The sequence below is a fragment of the Pseudopipra pipra genome, chromosome 27 (assembly GCF_036250125.1).
Source record: "Pseudopipra pipra isolate bDixPip1 chromosome 27, bDixPip1.hap1, whole genome shotgun sequence".
NCBI lineage: Eukaryota > Metazoa > Chordata > Aves > Passeriformes > Pipridae > Pseudopipra > Pseudopipra pipra.
Genome location: NC_087575.1, coordinates 1,125,887 through 1,146,817, shown reverse-complemented (window position 1 = coordinate 1,146,817; position 20,931 = coordinate 1,125,887). Strand labels below are relative to the sequence as shown.

The following is a 20,931-nucleotide window of genomic DNA, read 5'->3' as shown; positions in this document are numbered from 1 at the left end:
GCTGTTTCCCCTGCACTCATCCATCCCGTCCTCATTCCATCCTCCGCTCCGAGCTGATGGAAAACAGCCTCACGTTTTGCACGTGCCTCTCTTTTTTCCCCGGGATGGGTTTGTGCCGGAGGGAGCGGGTGGGATGTGCGGGGGGGTCGCGGTGAAGCCCCCTGAGTCACCGCCGGCGGTCGGGAACGCGGTGCCCGTGGGACCCGCGTGTGGGGCGGCTCTGGGAACCGGATCGCTGGAAATATCTGCGCTGGAAAAAAATGTTGCAGTGTTTGCAGAGCGTGGCCCCCCCGCCCTGCTCTGAAATGTGAGTCACTGCCTGCCCAGGGCCGTGCCGGGGAGGGGGTGGCAGCGGGGGAAACTGTTGCTCTGCCTTTGCCAGGCAAAGCCTCCTCACCCCTGAGTAATCGCCCAGCGATTCGGCTGCGGTGGCTGAGCCGAGGGGATTTCTCGAGCTGGGAGATGCTGGTGATGCAGCTCGTTGGGAAATGTTTGTGGGGATGACTAATCACTTAGAGAAACTTCTCTAGTCAAGGAAAGGTCTGAAAGCATCATCACGCTTCTGATTTTTCAACACCCCTCTGCCCTCCCCGCTTGTAAAAACACCTGGAGTAGGGCAAAACTGGGCGATAATGACTCGGGAATTCCAAAAGCACTCGGGTTTCCCTTCTGCCCGGCAAATCTACACAAACAAATGACAGAGTTGGCACAGTTGCATCATTTTCTCTGCCCGTTGTGCTCTCCCAGAGCCACAGGGACCCCAAATGTGCTCCTGGGGGGAGGCAGGCGAGCCCTGCGGTGGTTAATTGTGCAGCACGGTGGTTAATTGTGCAGCACGTGGGGAGCGCAGAGGAGCAGTTTCCTTCGGGACTTTACCCTTTGAAGTATAACTTGCCCCGGGTGACAATCGGTGCTTGTTCAGTTCTCAGACTGGCTTTTGTTCCGAGCTCTGACCCGTTGGATACAAGATAAATCATGAGTTCACTTAACAGGCACTTTTCCCCCCAGTATTTCTGTCTGAAAAGTGGAAGCTGTTCTCTTGTCGTGCATCTCAAGACCACACTAGTCTTTATTTTTTCTTGTAACTTATTTATCTGAAAGGTGACTGTTGGAAGACAGAGTAGCTGTCCAAGATCGCTTGTTTTTCCCGTGGTTTTTTTTTCCATCAGTAGATGAGTGAGGATTAATGTGCCTGTCCTGGCCAAAGTTCCAGCTCAGACAATTCCAGTTTATCCACCCACAGACTCACCCATCAGTTCCAGTGGGACACAGCACTGGGAGCTCTCAGGGTGCCAAGGGAAGTTGGTGCCACCACGAGCAGCCCCAGCTCTTGTCCTTCCTGGCAGCCTGATTATCTGTGGAGATGATTATCCTTTCAAGTCAGATATGGGACTGAATTGTGGCCCTCCTGGGAATTTAGGCAAAATATCTTACCTCTTGCTATGTGAGATTTATGGGGAATTTAATCACCCTTCTCCCCAGACATCCATATGTCTATTTGGTTCTCTTCCTTCTTTCTTTTCCTCCTTTCACACTGACTTGTTTTTTTTTCCCTTCCTGCTCTGAGTTAACCTTTAACTGTCTGATTAAAGCTTTGTACTGTAATGATCAACACAAGGACCAGGGGTGAGGGGTTTTTTTGTCCCTTACAGTGTCTTTATCACAGATTGATAATCATAAAGCATCTCAATGTATTTTTGCTTAATTTATTTTCTCCTTCCTAACAGAAAGATCCACAGAAGGAGGAAAAATTCATATTGTGAACATAATATATTTATTTTCATGGTGATTATTAAAGACAAAACTAACTCTGAGGAGGAACAAGAAACAAAGCTGAATATACAGAATTGGCCACATGCTGCTATAGATATCAAGCTGAGTAGGGACTATTTTTAGAGCATAGGAAGAGGGTGAGTATATTTTGCAGCAGGAAATGATGGTTTCATAGATAGGTCCAGATCTGTGAATAACGACAAAGTTCCTGTTCAGAGTGTTTTGGTTTGTTTCATTTCACGAGTGAATGAGAGTCTTCTAAAAATTTGCACTGAAAGGACTTTTCAGTGTTGGATGAAAAATCTCAGGAGCTACTGAAGGCAGGTTAATGAAGCATTGGAAACTTTAGCAAACCAAACACCACAGAAAGTTCTCAGCAAGTTCCTTAGTAGAAAATGAATGGATTTTGATACTGTTTTTGTGATATTTTCTGTGAGTGTGAAGGGCAGTTTCCTGAGGTTTTGGCATTAATGTCATTTACTTCTTAGGGCTCAGCAATATTATTGTTTGACAGTGTAAACTTCTGAAACTCTAAAAACTGAGCTTTGGAGACTGCTCTTTCATTCCTGGATGAATGAAGCTTCCTGGAAAACTCTCCACTGGGATTCAGGTGATTCCCTCTGGTTTCCATCTCCATTGGCAGCAGGACCTGGGAGATCAGAGGGTGTCTCAAGGTGGCCTCTGGAGCTGTGTGGATCCTGCTTTGTTTTCCATCCCTGCTTACTACAACAAATGGTCATTGCTGTGTTTGTGATATCACACTTACAAGGATTTAAAATAGAAGCTTGTAAAAAGTGGTTGGCATTTGATATTGTCTGTTCAGAACCTGCACTGGGTCCCTGCTCTGCTCTGCAATGTGGAGCTTATGGAGGAAAAAACATATCCATTCATAATTCACTTTTGTCCCTCGCAGAACACCTTTCCTTAGGAGCCTGGTGGGTTCAGAAAGAGTACAAGTTTTTATTGGTGATTTCTGATATGTAGAATATTTGTGTGTTAAGGAGGAGCAGGATTTCTGAGCTGTCCAAGGCTGAGTTGTCTTTCAGAATGTGAGGTGGTTATTTAAGGTGGTGTTGTCTGCAGGAGCTTCCCTTTGGCTGCCAGTTTTCCTTGCAGGGTGTGGGATCAGGTGGCTGAAGAGATTCCACGAGGTTCCTCTTGGCACCCACCCAGGGTGTGGGGGGACTGTGGGGTGGGGAGAGATGGTGGCTGCCCTCAGCACCAGCGCTTTTGGGACTGGGTGATGGTTTCTGCCAGCAGTACCCCTTCCCTAGGTTTCCCATGAAGATTTGTTCTGTCAGAGTGGGTAGAGATGTCAGACCAGAGGTGGTTTGTGCTCCCCAGTCACTGCTGCAGGGGGGTTATTTCTCTTTTGGGGTTCCTGGGGAGGTGACGGTTTGTGGCTGGGACATGTGCAGGTACAAACGACTCCTGCCGTGGCTGTGTGAGCTGCCCTCACCCTCAGAACGGTGGGTCTGTGCACTGCTGGGCTGAACTGGGAACCAAAACACCACAGAGGTTTAGTTTAGTCTTAGCTTAGGCCTCCCCTGCCTTTGTGTGTGAGCACAGGCACTGCTGGCCCAAAGCAAGAGGGGGTTTTGGGGAAGTGGTGGCAGAGCAGGTGGCTCTGTGGGGTTAAACTGTCTGTGAAGTGCCTTCCTCGTTCCCTGGAGTGAAAGCCCAGCAGTTCCCTCTGTCCCAGGACTAGCAAGAGCTGTGCCTCTGTTCATGTGCACATGGGATCACCACAGCCCCCTCCAGCTGCCCTGCTGTGGGAACAGTGGCATCACCTCAGACTGCACTGAGAGGGCAACAGCACGTACCAGTGAGGGGCCTGTTGTACCACAACAGTTGCATTCCCTGTGCATTTTCATGGAACCATTATATTTGTGACCAGCCTGTGTTCCTGCATGCTGGAACTCCTCACCATTATATTTGTGACCAGCCTGTGTTCCTGCATGCTGGAACTCCTCACCATTATATTTGTGACCAGCCTGTGTCCTTTGTGTGCTGGAACTCCTCACCATTATATTTGTGACCAGCCTGTGTTCCTGCATGCTGGAACTTCTCACCATTATATTTGTAACCAGCCTGTGTTCCTGTGTGCTGGAACTCCTCCTCCTGTCTGGCTCGTGCAGACGGAGCCGGCGGGTCCTGCGAGGCTGCTGCCCTGGCCACTCCTGCAGCCTCATTGCCTGGTAATGTATTTATGCAGCCCCTCCTGCAGGTGCCTTGGGAACCGTTCCCTGCCGGGTGTGAGCAGTGTCCGTAGCAACAGTTGGAATTGCTGTGTGCAAAGGCAAACCCCTGTTACTGGGGCTCAGGGAGCTGCAGGTCCCTGGTGCAGCCATGCTAAGTGATTATCCAGAGCAGTCTGCATCCTCTTTGCCTTTTTCCTTTATCTTGGTGATTTTTAGTATATTTTGGATCTTGGACCAACATTTTCTTTTCTTTAAATGTCCTTATTAAAGAGGCCATAATGCCCTCCATGTTTTTCATTTAATTTTGTGTGGTGATAAACTTACAGGCTGCTGGAACTCCATCAGCCTTTTCTGCCTCTTGCTGTGGGGGAGATGGGCTACCAAGACTACATTTTAAAACCCTTCCTTGTCTTTTCTTCTCTGAGGCTGGGAGGAAAAGTATGGACACAAGCTGTTCTCTGCAGGAGGTCTCTTTGTATACATCCCAATATATATGTATTCTTGTGGATGGCCTTGTACTTTCTTGATTAAGGGAACAGCAGTAATTGGGTGGTTCAGAGAAGGCTTTTGGTCTCACTTGGTAAGAAATCTTGTGCTTTGGTTGTAGCTGTGGAAGGTGAATGGCACAGTCTTGATTTGGGATAAAATCTGGTGACATTGACCCAAGCCCCTGTATCCAACGCGAAGTACTGGGTGGAGCAGACTTCCCCTCACTCGAGGTGTAACTGGTATTTAAGCACGAGGCAAAGACCTTAAAATGCCAAGTGCTGGAAGGCAGAGCTGCAGGACACAGAGCCTGAGATCTCCCCTTTGTTCAGCAGCTGGAATTCCTGTGGGTTTGGCTTTCCCAGCCCTGTGAAGCCCGTGGAGGTGTGTTGGCCACGGACATGCTCCGTGTGCTGGTGGCTCTTTCTGGGCGAGGTGTAAAGGAAGTTAAACCCCGGGGGAGATGAAACACAAACTCCTGGCAGGCTGAAGTCTGTGGTCTGCAGGGCCATCCTGTGCCCCCCGGAATGCTGGAGGCTGTCCTGGCTCCCGGGGAAGCCGCAGCTGCAGGAGCCCACGTTGCTTTTCTTGGTGCCTGAGAAATGCTGATCCTCCTCCCCAGATGGAGGGAGGAGAGGGGCATTAAAGAGGCACTTGGCCCACCAGCCTTCTGCAAGATTGATTGGCTTTTCCTAATCCATCTTTTTGATCTCTGCTCACCATCTTGTCTCCAGCTGTAACATCCTCCTCTCCCTTGGATTTATGGACTGCTGCCTGTGGAGAGAGCTGCCACTGCAGGCAACCAAGCTGTTGTTTAAACCCGGGGGCCGGTGGGACTGACCTCTTTTGTTTTCTGAGTTAAATGGATCGTTTGGAGATCAGAATTTGGCAAATCCAAATGACTTGTGTTAATCCATGACTGGGGTCAGTGTTTAGGGCTGGGGAGGAGCTGTGCCGTGGCTGGAGTGCTGGGAGCGGGATGGTGTTAGAGCAGCTCATTAACGGGTGATTAGTTTGTAACTGCCTTGTTTCACCTTTGCTTCTCACATCACACCCTGGACAAAGGGACACTTGTCGGGGGTGAGCACGGCTCTTTGCACCTTTCTGGGGAGCTGCTTTGGTCACCTGGCTGCTTTTGGGGGTGCGGGTGTGATCTGGTGAGTCGGACACTGAACTGGCTGTGCAAGGGTAGGGGTTGCTTCTGCTGTGGGACAGTTTAGTCTGGGCAGCCAAAGCTGGGCTCAGAAACACATTCTGTCTCTGGAGATAAAGGGGTTTAAAGGTCTGTGTGTGGTGCTGTGAGAGCACCTGAGATGTATATCTTTTTTTCCTTTGGTTTTTCAAGAGCTCATCCAGATTTCCAAACCATTTGTTTCCCCCTCAGGTTTGGGGGGGGTTTTTGGGCTGCCTTTTTGCTGCCTTTCCTGTGCAGGTGATCAGATCTCACAGGGATCCCACTTTCCTGGAATCCTGGAATCCCAGAATGGTTTGGGTTGGGAGGGACCTTAAAGCCCATCCAGTCCCACCCCCTGCCATGGGCAGGGACACCTTCCATTGTCCCGGGTTCTTCCAAGCTCCATCCCTGGGGAAATGAACTCTAGAAAAATAGTGTTCACCCTCAAGCCCCAACTTAGTCTCATCCCAAAGACAAGCACAGTCTCACAAGAAGAACGGAAATATAAGAAGATGTAAATTTGGAAGGGCACCAGGGGGGTGTTTCTTGCTCCAGGCAACATCTGCTGCCCAATTTAATTGAACACGTTCTTTGTGTTTGAGGAAGAAACACAGAACCAGTTAAAAACTGTTGCTTTGGGTTAGAAATTGGCTTTAGACTCTGGATTGTTGCACTGTGAGATAACTAGTCCTATAGAAATACACCCAGGAGTCTGGGATGTGGTACTGGAACACAGAATTATATCAAAATCCTGCCATTTAAATACTTTAGGGGGTGTTAACTCGAAAAACTGATGTAACCAAACCATCCACAGTGGGGGAATTACAAATTACAACTTCCACCTTGTGGCAGAAACGTAGCAAACTCTAATTTTCAATTTACTTTGCTCTTGTTCTGCAGCACAATGTCAGATTTAGCTGGTTTTATTAGGAATTTGGTGCTTTGTAGAACAAAGTTATGCAGAGAGCTGAGCTGGGTCTGGTACTGGTCATGTCATGCAGGCTGATCTCTCTATATCATGTATTATTGGGGCTGCTTTAGTTTTCTTATGCTTATATTGATGATGTTTTAGTTGGGATTAGCAGACAAAGAGTATGGTTGTAGAAAGTGGTAGTGGCTGCATGAACATACATATTTGGGAAGAGCTTTTGGGCACTGCCTTATTTGGCCTTTAAATCACAGATTGGGGCCTCTTGTAGCTGCAAGATGCAAAAGGTTTCTTTTTTATGAGGAGGTGAAGGGAAAGATCAAACCCCTGAAAATGGATCCTGGTGGCTGAGGGGTGACAGGGGGGTGTGGGGGAGGACTGGGGGGCAGGAGCTGTGTGTGCTGGGGGGCTCCTGGGCACTGTGTGCCTGCAGGAACAGCTCTGGGGGTGTTCCTGGCTCCAGACTCCTGGGACTGGAGTTGTAGGAACATGTGGATGGAGAAAGCTGGTGTAAGAGTGGGAACTGGCTGGAACTGCGTTCCACTGCTTTCCATAGAAAGCTGGATTCTCCTTTAAGTGACTTTCTCAAAAGTGCTTCCTTTCTGTTATTTTTTTTTTTCCAATGAAAACTGGCAAAAATTACTGAACTTTCCCCAGGAACTCACGTTTTAATATGAAACTGAGCCTTTATGTTGGAAAGTCGGAACTCTGCAAGAAGTTCAGCTGGAGAGGAATTGGCTGCAACAGCTCAGCGTGTTTGGGTCTGGTTTGTTTTAAACTCGAGAACAGCTTTGGGCAGTGCCAGTAATTACCCCAGACTGCAACTCTTTAAACACTTTCCACCTTAGGGAGATAAGGGCTTGTCTCATGAAAAGCTCCCATTTATGTGGCTCTGAGGATTCCAAGGGCGTCCCAGGCAACATAAATTCAGGAACATTGGGAAGTACAGCCAGGCCAGGGAGCAGCACGTAGGGAGCTGCGGGAGGGAGGGGGAGCAGCCTGGAGCTCCGGGAGGGTGAATGGAGCTGCTCTTCGTGACAGGGAGCACCGTGGCATCTCTCGTGACTGAGAACAGAACACTGAGGCTTCTTGAGCCTCGGCCAAAGGGCCTCTGCACGTGGGATTCCATGAGGGATGGGCTGGGCTGTGCTGGGAGGCTCTTCCCAGGGAGGTTTCACTGCCAACAGCACTGCAAGTGCAGGGTGGAGGGTGCTCTGAGGGCTGCCAGGGCCAGCAGGACACTGGTACAGCCTGTGGGCACTGCAGTGGGGCTGCACTGCTGGGGTGGGTCCTGGGCACTGCAGGAACAATGATACAGAACACCCACCCCCACCCAAAAATCCAGACTGGAAAGTGGGGCTGAATTCAAGGAGCTTCAGGCCACTTGGGAGGGTGCAGGGTTGGCTCAGGGTTCCAGGCTGGTTGGGCTGCTGGCACTCCTCCCCAAACCCCTGACCCTGCTCCAGCCTCTGCCATGAACCTTCCCAACCCCCCCAAACCTCTGACCCTGCTCCAGCCTCTGCCATGAACCTTCCCAACCCCCCCAAACCCCTGACCCTGCTCCAGCCTCTGCCATGAACCTTCCCAACCCCCCCAAACCCCTGACCCTGCTCCAGCCTCTGCCATGAACCTTCCCAACCCCCCCAAACCCCTGACCCTGCTCCAACCTCTGCCATTCACCCTCCAAACCCCCCCAAACCCCTGACCCTGCTCCAGCCTCTGCCATCCACCCTCCAAACCCCCAAACCCCTGACCCTGCTCCAGCCTTTCCCACTCACCTTCCCAACCCCCCCAAACCCCTGACCCTGCTCCAGCCTTTCCCACTCACCTTCCCAACCCCCCAAACCCCTGACCCTGCTCCAGCCTTTCCCACTCACCTTCCCAACCTCTCCAAATCGATTCCTGTATGGGCCGTTCCCTGAAGAGTTGGACTCAATGGTCCTTGTGGGTCCCTTCCAGCTCAGAATATTCTGGGATTAAATCCCTGTCCCTGCTCCAGTCTCTCCATCAACCTTCCAAGAAGACACATTGGTCTGTGGCAGACACCCAGTGGAGTTTGGAGAGCAGGTGTAACCTGGACCCTTTACAGCCCCAGGGAATTTAATCCCAGAGTATTCTGAGTTGGAGGGGACCCACAAGGACCATTGAGTCCAACTCTTAAGGGAATGGCCTGTACAAGGATCGATTTGGGGGGGTTGGGAAGGTGGGTGGGAAAGGCTGGAACAGGGTCAGGGGTTTGGAGGGTCATGGCAGAGGCTGGAGCAGGGTCAGGGGTTTGGGGGGTTTGGAGGGTGGATGGCAGAGGCTGGAGCAGGGTCAGGGGTTTGGGGGGTTTGGAGGGTGGATGGCAGAGGCTGGAGCAGGGTCAGGGATTTGGGGGGTTTGGAGGGTCATGGCAGAGGCTGGAGCAGGGTCAGGGGTTTGGGGGGTTTGGAGGGTCATGGCAGAGGCTGGAGCAGGGTCAGGGGTTTGGGGGGTTTGGAGGGTCATGGCAGAGGCTGGAGCAGGGTCAGGGATTTGAGGACATTTCTATTCCACTTGGCTTTTGGTTCCTTCAGACTCTCTGTCAGTGCCACAAACAGTTGCCTGAGCACAGACGTGATGGCTGGTGCTGTTAAATGTCTCTTCTTATTAAATCTTACAACCATGTTGAAATTGGGCTGGAATTTTCTCTAAGGAAAGGGAAACTGCTCTGTGTTCCCTTCAGATCTGTTTTCCCGTTTCTCTCCTCCACTTTCCATGGCCAGCTCTGCTTTGAAGAGACGTAGCAGAACATATTTGACGTTGTTTGCAAGACTTGCACGAGACCTTGGGAGCTTGTCTGCTTGGCCAAGGAATGTTGGTTATAGAGCACAGTAAACTTGGGAAGTGTTTCAACATGAGAGGCTTAACAACAGTAGATGTGGAGCTGGATTTGACTCCATTATTCCAAATAATGACACCAGCTAAGCTCAAAAGCCCCTTCTGGCTGGAGATTCCACATGAGGTTGTGTTTGTGAAGCTGCTTAAATTGGCTGATCTGTAGTTGTAGATGTGAGTTGTGATTATTATTATTATTGATTTTTTAGTTTTTAAGCCAAGGCAAAAGAACCTGTTAATTAATTGGGATGCTTTCATGAAGACCTGTAGGACAAGGGGTTTCTCCTGTGCTCTGCTCCCACTGCAAGTGTCCAAGCCATCAGTGAGGGATAGAACTTCCTCAGAGGAAATGGTCATGGCAGAATAAGCCTGACTTCCCTGCTCTGGTGGGATGTGCTTGTGCTGATAAGGCCAAGGGTGACTGTGCAGGGACAGTTTCTGGGGGAGCTGGGTCAGCCCAGGGGGCTCTGCTGGGATCATTCTGCACGTGGTGAGATGGGAGTGTTTGCAGGGGCTGGTTGTGGTTGAGCTGCTGCCCTGGGTTATTCTGACACGGGGCAGATAAGGAATGGGAAGCAAGAGAAGTTTCCTCCCCTCTTGTGCTCTCCCTTCAGTGCACATGGAAAAGAACACAGAACACACTCTCCTGTGTGCACTGAGAGGCAGGAGCAGCTTTTAGTGCAGTTGCTTCCCTGGTTTCTAGGCCAGGATTCATCAAAGGAATTCCTTACCTGACATTCCTGGGTGACTTTATTGGTTTGGGCTGTGCCAGCCCGTGCCATGGGCTGGAGGAAACAGGCACAGGGGTGAGAGGGCAAAGAATCCTGGAATGGTTTGGGTGGAAGGGACCTTAAAGCCCATCCAGTCCCACCCCTGCCCTGGGCAGGGACACCTCCCACTAGCCCAGGTTATTCCTTTGATCCAACCTTGAACACTTCCAGGGATGGGGCAGCCACAGCTTCTCTGGGAATTCCATCCCAGCCCCTCCCCACCTCAAAGGGAAGGATTTTTCCCAATGTGCCCTCTGGCAGTGGGAAGCCATTCCCTGTGTCCTGTCACTACCTCCCTGTGCACAAAGTCCCTCTTCCTCCTTTTAATAACCCCCCTCAAGGACTGGAAGGGGGACAGCCCTCGGGAAAGGCTGCCTGTCCCTCCCTCTGTCCCTGGATTTTTAACCAGGTATCTGAAGGGCTGTGTACAAGTTTCTTGGGATGAGAACTTCTGGAAGGCTGGCTGATCCCAAGGGTATGAACTGGTTACACAAGGGGGAATCTGTTTCCTCATGGAAACAGGAAAGCTGAGATACTGATGGAAAAAGCTTTTATTTGATTTCTATCATGTCTTGAAATAGAGAGAATCCAACCCTTTTCTGTCATCTGTCCATCAGTGCTTGTCTTCTTCCATTCCTTTCCAGTCCTCTGCTTTCTGTTACCTGTCCCTGCCCTTGGCTGCAGAATTTCCCCCTGGTAACTGCACAGAACTGACATTTCTGCAGCAGGAAACAAGGCAGATGATTTGAGAGCCCTGACACTTGTAACTCTGGAAGGTTCTTAGATACAGGACTCTAATTAAAAGGTCAAAGCCACTTCCAGAGACAAACATCTAAATATAACCCCAGCTTGGTGCAGATGGGCCCTGGTAACTAAGGCTGGATACAACAATGTGTGTAGGAACTCCAGCAGCTTCCCTAAAATAGAATTTTTTTGTAGCCTGGTGCATACAAATGCAGCTCCAAGGGCTTTGTTAGCACGAATTTGGGATGATTTGCTAAACCCACTCATGCTTCTGTTGCTCCTGAGTAAACCCTCAAATTAAATCAAAAACCCCTGTGTCTCACACAAGATTTAATGTGTTTTGGTTTTCAGCTCCTGGAAAAGGCTCCATCTCCATCTCTCTTTGTGTGTGTGTGTGTGCTGGGAGGGTGTTTTTCCTGCGCTGAATCCTCTCCCACTGTTTATTTGATGCCTGATTTTAGAAAGCCATTCCCTGGGCCAGACTCTCCCTGCCCATCTGGAGCTGGGAGCCTGTGCCAGATGCTGGATGGAATCAGCTGTTCAGTGGGAACTTGCACTCAAGTACCTGCTGCATCCCAATAATCCTCCAAGGATTCCAGCTCCACAGTTCCTGATGGCAGAGAATGACAGAGAAATCAGTGGAATGACAGTTCCTTCCTGTCAGTGTTTTGCTACTCCATAGAAACACGAAAAATATATGTCCTTAAGCTCATTTTTTTCCTTAGAGGGCTCATTTGAATGGCCTGGGTGGCAATCAAGGGCTCCTTACCCAGTATGCTTGGTGTCCTTAAAAATATTGTGTGTCATTTATTCTTGAAAATACCATGATTCTTGTAAACCCCTGACAAGCAGCTCCTGATGTCTCTTTTCTTTTTGTTTCAGGACAAACACCATGATGCTGCTCATGAAATTATTGAGACCATTCGGTGAGTGTTGGGTGCTGGGGCCCTTCCTGAGCCTCCCTGCAGCCCAGGGCAGGGCTGTCTGGGGCCAGGACGCAGAGCAGGGCAGCCCTTGCCATGTAAAGTTATTTTCTAAGCTGAATTTGTTGCAATCCAAAGCTCCCTGGCAAGTAGATTTTGTTTTATCTCCCCATATTCCATTCTGTTCTGAACAGAATTAAACTTGAGTGGTGATGTTCAGCTTTAATGCTTATTAAAGCAGTTTGTGTCTGAGCTGTGGACACACAAGGTTAAGAAAACAGCCTTGGCTGGATGTGCTGAGTCCTGGTCTGGCCTCCCCCCACCTCTCCCTTTCCCCTGTTGCTCTGGGTTGTTTGGCAGTGATGTCCCTGTAGATTCCTTGTAGTTCTGCTGATGGAGTGGGGAAATGGGAGGATAAAGGTGACAGACAGCTCTGAGGGGCAGAGGGTTTCCCAACCCCGGCCGTGGTCCCAGCGTGACCTGCTGCCCAGGGTTAGGAGGTGACTTGCATTGGAACAACTTCTGTTAAACAGGAACAGAAATTCCCCAACACCTGAGGGATAGGGAGTGTTATCCACATCTCAGCTGTTCTTGTTCCCTGGTTTGGATCCTTCCCTGGGCTCAGGGCTGTGTTTGCAGCAGGTTGGAATGGTTTGAGCTCCTTTAGTGGTGCAGGTACAGGTGAGCTCTGAGGGGTTTTACCTGCAGAGTCCCCTGAGCTCAGAATTTGGTCCCGTGTGGCCTGGGAAGAGGTGGTGAGCCCTGTGTGCTCCCAGTGTGGGAGCCAGTGCTGGAGAACATCACACACATGAAATAAGAGCATTTCCCAAGCTCTGGGGGGAGAGAGGATGTGGAATGGGGCTGGAGCTGGGAATTTGTCTTCTCAGGAAACTCCTTTTTCTAACTCCAGAGCCTTGCCACAAGAACTGCCACTGCTGCTGCCAGGACTGCTGGGGACAAAATCCTGTGCCTTGAGGTCTTGTGGCATCACTTGCCAGGGGGGTTGTTGGGAAGACCCTTCTGAGGGGGTTCAGGGGGACGTGGTGCTGAAGGTGGTGGCTGCAGTTGGTGAAGGCAAAGGGAGAACTGTGCCAGGAAGCAGTTTTGGGGCCAAAGTCCTGTTTCACAACTGTGCTTTGGGCAAGATTAGAGTGTCAGAAACTTTCCTGCTGCCTTTGCCTGCCTTGTGCAAAGTACCCACAGGGTGGTTGTGAAAGGGGGGTGACAGTGCAGAGCAGCCTTTATCTCCTGGAGGCAGTGAGACCATGGGAACTTGGGATATCCTGAGCTGGAAGTGACACACAGGGATGAAGCTGCTGACTGCAGGCCCTGTAATTTGAGAGAAAAAGTTTGCAGAGGTAGAGCCCAAATGTTCTTAAGCTGAATGGAGGGAGACATTAGAAGAGAGTCAGCCCCAGATGTCCAGGTTCTGGTTTCTGCTTGCCTATGTAGTGATTTGTCAACTGAGAATCAGCCAGAAGGAACCAGAACTGCTGGATCTTTAGCTGTTATTTTTTATTATTTTACTAGTGAAGCCTGGAACAGAGTGTGTAAGGAATTGTCATTCCTGTTGGGATTCGTCCTATGAATGGAGGTTTTTTGATGAGGACAGTGCCTTCCCATTTTGATATTTGTGGAGGAAAGTGTGTGCAAAGCTGCTGTGGCTTTTAAGTTGTTTTTGAAAGGAATTAATCCTCCTGCATTCCCTGAGTGAAGCTCTCTCCTGTGAGATGCCACTGTTGGATGCACTGCCAGTGGGCACGTGCCCTCCATTTCTGGTGGCCACAACATCCAGGGCTGTGCTAACTCAGCCTGTCAGAGGGGCCTTTTATCAAAGTAACTTCTGACAATCTGCTTGGGTTGGGTGCTGTGAGGTGTCAGAGCAGCTCAGACATGGCCCAGAGGAGAATGTCCCTGCAGGGAGTGGTTGGGGACAGTGTTTTGAGGGGCTGTGGGAAATCTCTTCTCCACATCCAGCTTTGTCCAACACAGTATCAGCATTCTTTGGGAATGCTGCACTCCTGCACCACATTTTCTGTTAGGTTGGCATCAGCCATGGCTTTGAGTATTTTTAGACACCTCGTACACATTTATTACCTTATTTTGAAGCTGTTTCAAGAGCTGCCAATATCTACAGGCATCTTGCTGTTTATTCAGTACAAATGCGAGTTGTTGCAGCTTTCCATGAGTATTTTGGGATGTCTGCCTCACTCCTGACAGTGTTCTGAGCTTCCAGGGCTGTGCAGGACCCTCCCTCCATGTGCAGCAACGCCAGCCTAGAACTGAGACAATATTATTACACTCGACTGGCAATACTTCTGTTAATTATTTCTTCTCTCGTTCCAGGTGGGTCTGTGAAGAAATCCCAGATCTCAAGCTTGCCATGGAAAACTACGTTTTAATTGACTACGATACCAAGAGGTGAGAGGGCTGTTTGTGTCCCCCAGAGGCCGGGCCAGCGCGGTGTGCTCTGAACTGCTGTCACTGGTTATTCTTAGACACCCAAGTTTCCTTTCAAACTGGCTGCAGGCTCTGCAGAGTTATTTTGGTAGGAAATGTGTAACAGCAACATTGGCAGAGGCTCGTTGGATTAAGGACATAATTGGAAACTCCACAGAGCAGTGACTGGAGCCTGGTGTAGGTTGGAATTACTCACTCCCAAACAATGCTCGGTATCTGCCGCTGGAGCACGGCCAGTGTGGGGATCTGAATGGCACTGAGGGATCTGCTGGTGGAGGAACTCCCAATTCCTGCCCAGAACGTGGCCTGGCTGTCAGTGGGAGCTGTGGGAGCTTCACCTTCCCCTCCCTCCTCTGGGCTCTGGGGTGGGGGGGGGCTAAAATCAAAGGTAAAATATCATCCCAGTGTTCTGGGCAGGGAGGGATTCGGAGATCCCTGTAGTTCCACGGGAATTCCTATTCCACAAGCAGCTTAAAAGCAATGTTTAGTATGTGGCATTTACCTCTGGGCTGGGAGAGGCAGATCCTGACCAGGATGTGCAGGACACAAACTTAAAATGTCCCCCACAGGAAAGCACAGGGATTGTTCCATGGGCTGGTTGGGATTACAGTCAGTCCAGGCAGATCCTTACTGACAGAGGCTGAGAGGAGGAATCTGAGGTTCTGTGCATGGAATTGGCTGTGCTGAGGTTGGGAAAAGGGATGTGTTCAAACTGTGGTTTGCAAAAGCCTCTTTGGTTGCCTTCGTGGGAAAGAGTGAATTTGTCCAAGTCCACAGCACGAGTAATACTGTTAGAATGGGGTTTAGAGATGAAACTCCCTTACTTTAGTTAGAATCATAGAATCCTGGGATATCCTGAACTGGAAGGGACCCACAGGGATCATCCAGTCCAGCCCCTGTCCCTGCACAGACACCCCAACAATCCCACCCTGTCCCTCAGAGCGTTGTCCAAACTCTCCTGGAGCTCTGGCAGCCTTGGGGCCGTGCCCACTGCCCTGGGGAGCCTGGGCAGTGCCCCAGCACCCTGTGGGGGAAGAACCTTTCCCTGAGATCCATCCCAAACCTCCTGAACACTGGATGCTTGTTGTGATCTGCTGAAGTTATTGCTTCCTCCTCTCCCAGTATTTTATTGTTTCGTTGCAAGACCTGTTAGTTCCTCTCTTCCTCGGGAAATCAGGGTTGAGCCTCCCTTGTCATCAAGCCCATTAACTTGGATTTGTGGATTACTCCCAGTGGCTGCAGTGCTGTAATTTTATAGTCCTGGCACCCTCCCTGGGCATGTTTAGCTGAGGACCATCAGTGACGTTGGCAGCAAAACTGAATAACAGGGAAACCCCTCTGTTCCCCAAAGTCACATCCCACTCACCTTCCTGAAGCTTTTCCAGGAAACCATAAACCTGGAATTTTGGTTTCAGTCTTTTTTTTTAATTCCTTTGAAAAAAATTGCCAGAGAAATGACTCGTAGCAGGTGGAGCAATCCAGGGATGTGGAGGGAGAGCAGTGGGACATGGGAGCACACAGACTGTGCAGCCCAAATCCTCCTGCTTTGTCCCAGCATGGAAACAAGCACAGGCAGCTGGAAGCTTGGGCTGGAATGGCCACAACTCCTGGGGGAGGTGTGTAGTGACTCTGAGGATCACAAGAGCCTCAGGTGTCCCTTTTGCTGTCCCCTGGGCCCCCTCCCTGGCCTTGGGAATGGCCCCAGTTTCACTGTGTCACCCCAGAACCCCTTGGGTTGTTTTTGCTGCTGCTTTGTGGGTCTGATTATGTAATGGATAATGTTCCCTGGAATATCTTCTCTTCCCTGGCCAGAGATGAATTTATTTAATCCTCTCAGCCCTCTGTCATTAAGGATCTGCCTGGACTGACCGTAATCCCAACCAGCCCATGGAACAATCCCTCTGCTTTCCTGCTGGGGGACATTTGAGGTTGTGCCCTGGCTCTGTTTGCATTTTCAAACCCAGAATTAATTTCTAGAGAAGGGTCTGCTTGTCTCAGGACTGATTATCATGAAAAAAGGGGAAAAATTAACAGGTCTGTTAAGTTTCTGTGCAGCTGAGAACATGGAAAAGAAGTGATGACTCTGAGAATACAGAACTTTAATTAACAGAAAATGGACTGAACTCAAAGTATGACTTATAATAAAGATACTAATATTATTTGTCATGTACTCCTGGTCTACTGGGGATTTTTTTAAAGGAAACAAAGTCTTAAATATGTGCATCTTCTGAGAGAAACAAACCCTAAACACCCACTTAAATAAGCAAGATGACAGGAAAGCTCAGGGTTGTCCCTTTAGTTATTGCTAAGAGTATATTTTGCAGTCTTACAATTTTTACCAACGTCCTTCAGTTCAGCTGGTGACCTTTTAATGTGGTTTGGGTATTTTTGCTTTACATTATAGAAATATTCTTGACATACCAAACATGGGAATACCAAAGTCTTTGTGTACTCAAGTACACACTTGGGAGACTTACACTTGGTGTGAGCCAGCAAAGAGTCAGAAGGAGAATTGTGGTGGAGTGATTACTAATTTGTGGCTAATAAATGAGTAAATTTGAGCATCTAACCCAACCAAACAGGCTTCTGCCAGGTTTGCAGGATAAAGTGAACTAATAATGTACAAAGGGGGGTGAAAGAGGGGTCTGGGCTCAGGAGTTGCTGATGCCTATGGGTCCTTCCCAGGGTGGTCCTTGTGGGTCCCTCCCAACTCGGGAGATTTTGGGATCCAAAGCTGCCTGTTTGAGCTGACCCTGTGTTTTTTTGTGCCCCAGCTTTGAGAGCATGCAGAGACTGTGTGACAAGTACAACCGAGCCATCGACAGCATCCACCAGTTGGTAGGTGTTCAACCCATCCCTGCCATCCTTGGGGGCTGCCTGCTCTGAACTCACACGGAGTGAATAACACCAGAAAGCTGGGGCTGACTCACAGTCACTGTCACCTCACCAGTATCCAGCACTTCCATCCTTTTGGAGGCTTATCTTGATATTAAACTTATTTTCTTCATCACACCTGGGCAGTCAGGAGTTAGCATTGGAGGGACATCAAGGAAGAAAAGGAATTAAACCCCACTGTTTGTTCCCAGAGTGTGAGTTTGGGAGCTGTTGGTCTTTATTGTGCACCTCTGACATTGTTGTTTTGGCACTTGGAAAGAGCTGAGTTACCTTTGGGGGGAAGAAAAGGTTTCTCTGCATTTAACACGTAGATGTTTCACAGGGATTTCTTGTGTAGATTGACTTTTGTGTGGGGGAATCTGTGGCTTATGGGTGCTTAAATAATCCATATGAACTCATGTTGTGGAGGTGATCCCTGCCTTAGGAATTTCCTTGCCACACAGTTCAGCCTCTCTGTTCTGTGGCATCACTGGCTGAAGGAGAATGTCATGTCTTTTCAGACCAATTTAATGAGCTTTTTGCTTCTCTTACCCCATAAAAGGTTGAACTGGAGGAAGCAAAACATGAACAGTGAATAATGTTACTGTTCTATTGAATTTAGAAGTATAGGTGGGTTTTTTTTCTCTGCTGTGCTTATGGGAATTATTTGAAGTGTGCAGTATTATGGCAAAAAGACTTTTCTCCAGGATTTCCTTCATTTTGTGGACCTACAGCTCCCTAAAACTTGTGCTTGTTCAGAGTCATGTGTATGTTGGTTAATAGCTGAGCATTAGAAGCTATTCAGCCTCTGCACTTGCATCTGAATCCCAGCAGAGGAATATTTAGGAGGAGTCCTGGAGCTGCCCCTTTTTGGTTGTTTTTATCAAAGGGGGAGGTAAACATTTTTAAAACTTAACAACGTTTATACTTAGGACAGGGTTTTTTTTTTTTCTGAGGAAGAAAGGAAGCTTGATTTCCATCTCTTTCCTGCCACACCCTGTTTGAGTACATCTGATCCCTCCCATCTGACAGCTCCCGAGGCACAATTCAGCTGCTCTGGTGTTGACACACACTCGGTATCGGCTCAATGGTGATGAGTGAATAGAAAATCAGGGAGCAAACTCCACACCTTCTCAGCTTTATTCAGTGCTGAGCTTTCCATTGCCTGGTGGTGTTTGCATCTCTTTAATGGCCTCTTTAGTACCTGTTTCCAGCAGAAATGACCCCTCAGTGAGGTGTGAAGTGCAGAGAACTGGGGTTCTGTTTGTCTTGAGTGTCACAGAAGAGTTTGGGTTGGGAGGGACCTTAAAGCTTATCTTGTTTCACCCCCTGCCAAGGGCAGGGACACCTTCCACCATCCCAGGTTGCTCCTTTGATCCAACCTGGCCTTGGACACTTCCAGGGATGGGGCAGCCACAGCTCCTCTGGGAAACCTGTGCCAGGGCCTCCCCACCCTCACAATATACCATCCTTCCCAATATACCATCCAACCCTGTGGGAAGCCATTCCCCTTGTCCTGTCTCTCCATCCCTTGTCCAAAGTCTCTTTGAGCCCCTTCAGGCCCTGGAAGGGGCTCTCAGGTCTCTTTGAGCCCCTTCAGGCCCTGGAAGGGGCTCTCAGGTCTCCCTGGAGCCTTCTCCAGGTGGACACCCCCAGCTCTCTGCCTGCAGAGCAGAGGGGCCCCAGCCCTCGGTCAGGACCATTTTGATGTAGGAGAGGTGCTGGGAGGGGATTTCCCCTCGCTGGGCCGTCCCAGCCTGGCTGTGGGGCCGTGCCCTCGTCCCCCCCTGGGGTTCCCACCTCGTCCTGTGTTTCCTGCAGTGGAAGGGGACGACGCAGCCCATGAAGCTGAACACGCGTCCCTCCAACGGGCTGCTCCGGCACATCCTGCAGCAGGTCTACAACCACTCGGTCACCGACCCCGAGAAACTCAACAACTACGAGCCCTTCTCCCCAGAGGTCTACGGAGAAACCTCCTTTGACTTGGTGGCCCAAATGATCGATGAGATCAAAATGACAGAGGACGATTTGTTCGTTGACTTGGGCAGTGGTGAGTGACCGACGGCTTCTTTTTCTCTCTTTGTTTGCTGGTTTTCCCCTTTCTTTACATAAACCAGGCCTAGGGATTGCCTTGCAGGATAAACCAGGCCTAAGGATTGCCTTGCAGGATAAACCAGGCCTAAGGATTGCCTTGCAGGGTAAGCATCTGTTCTGGATAATCCCCCTGCTTTTTCTGACATGATTAAATGGACCAACGAGGTGCCCCAATGTTCTCTGTGGTGATAAAATATCACTGCAAATTTTATATAAGAAGTAAACCAGGACTAAAGATTGTCATGCAGGATAAGCCAGGACTAAGATTGCCTTGCAGGATAAGGATCTTTTCTAAATAATCCCCCTGCTTTTTCTGACATGGTTAAATGGACCAACCAGATGCCCCAACGTTCTCTGTGGTGATGAAATATCACTGCAAATTCAATAATTGTTACAGAACTCTGGATTTCTGTTGCTGTTGATGGATACACTTAGAAAGAAACATTGTTAAAAACGATGGTTGAAAAATAAAGTAGCATTCCTGAGGGTTCATCTGTTTTCAGTGGATTCTATGACCTCCTTGTCTGAAGATGGGGTTTCTTGGCCCTTCTCACGTGACACGCTTGGTGTGGGATCTGAAAATGAAGCAGATTTTTGCCTCTGACTTACTTGTCAGTGTGTCAGAAAAGATTTCAGAGTTCATTTTTAACATTTGTCTTGTGAGACCCCACAAAATGTAACCCACAACTGCCACAGGTTAGAGTTTTAAAAGGAAATAGGTGTTCCTAGGTGGTGAGGAAACCAGGTATGACTCAAGGCCACGTGGAACAGAGACACTGAGTAAGAACATGCTGTTCTTTTTCTTGGTAAATCTGGTTCAGGGCAGGAAAGGAGCAACAAGAATTTCCCCTCTTACTGGATGTGTTATAAAGTTTTAACCCAAGTATGTTTTTGGGTTTTGTTGCTGGTGTGATACGGGACTTCTGGGGAAAAATATTTTTTAAAAAGATATTTTAAATTTAAATACAGGACTGCAGTTCCCTCCCCCCCAATCTTAACACATCTTCAGTGATTTGCTGTTTTTACCCCCATTTCCTCCCTCAGTGGGACTGATGTCTGACATTTCCTGGTGTTCAGATGAGACATTTAGAAAGGCATCACATCTGACAAACTGTTTTCCATCTGGAATAAAAAAAAAGATTGTTGTGGATGCTCCCAATTGTTTGTTCAGGAAGGTTACAGAAGATCATATCTGAAGCCCTGTAGTGCTGCAGGCTCAAATATTAGATACTTTTAGCTGCTCTCATCATAAATCAATAATTTTCTTGCTCACCTTGAGGCTGAGCAGCACTTGGGGAGTGGGAATGAGTTCAGGGATCACAGAGCCTTGTGGGGGAAGGTCAGACCCTGGCAGTTAAAGCAGCCCCTGCAGCCCTGCACAGTTTATCTGCTGTTTTCCTGGTGCCCATTGCTCTGACAACTCTTCTCTCCCTTGCAGTGGTTTCTGCTGGAATTGCTCTCACTTTGGGTTTTCCCCCTGCAGGTGTGGGGCAGGTGGTGCTTCAAGTGGCTGCAGCCACGAACTGCAAACATCACTATGGAGTGGAGAAAGCTGATATTCCAGCCAAGTACGCCGAGGTGGGTCCTGGGGGGGGCTCTGCCTGGGCTGCAGGAACAGCTGAGTTGGAGTTTCAGCCCTGCTCGA

The 20,931-nt window shown here is 49.3% G+C and overlaps 1 protein-coding gene across 6 annotated transcripts in view; it reads left to right on the top strand.

The window, feature by feature from the left end:
- DOT1L (DOT1 like histone lysine methyltransferase) overlaps window positions 1–20,931 on the top strand; it is a 78,530-nt gene that overhangs the window by 5,437 nt on the left and 52,162 nt on the right. For all 6 annotated transcript variants that reach the window (XM_064637520.1, XM_064637521.1, XM_064637519.1 and 3 more), the window contains exons 2-6: window positions 11,818–11,861; window positions 14,205–14,279; window positions 17,093–17,156; window positions 19,014–19,242; window positions 20,770–20,864. In XM_064637520.1, coding sequence (XP_064493590.1) covers window positions 11,818–11,861; window positions 14,205–14,279; window positions 17,093–17,156; window positions 19,014–19,242; window positions 20,770–20,864 — 507 coding nt within the window. The remainder of the gene's footprint in view (window positions 1–11,817; window positions 11,862–14,204; window positions 14,280–17,092; window positions 17,157–19,013; window positions 19,243–20,769; window positions 20,865–20,931) is intronic.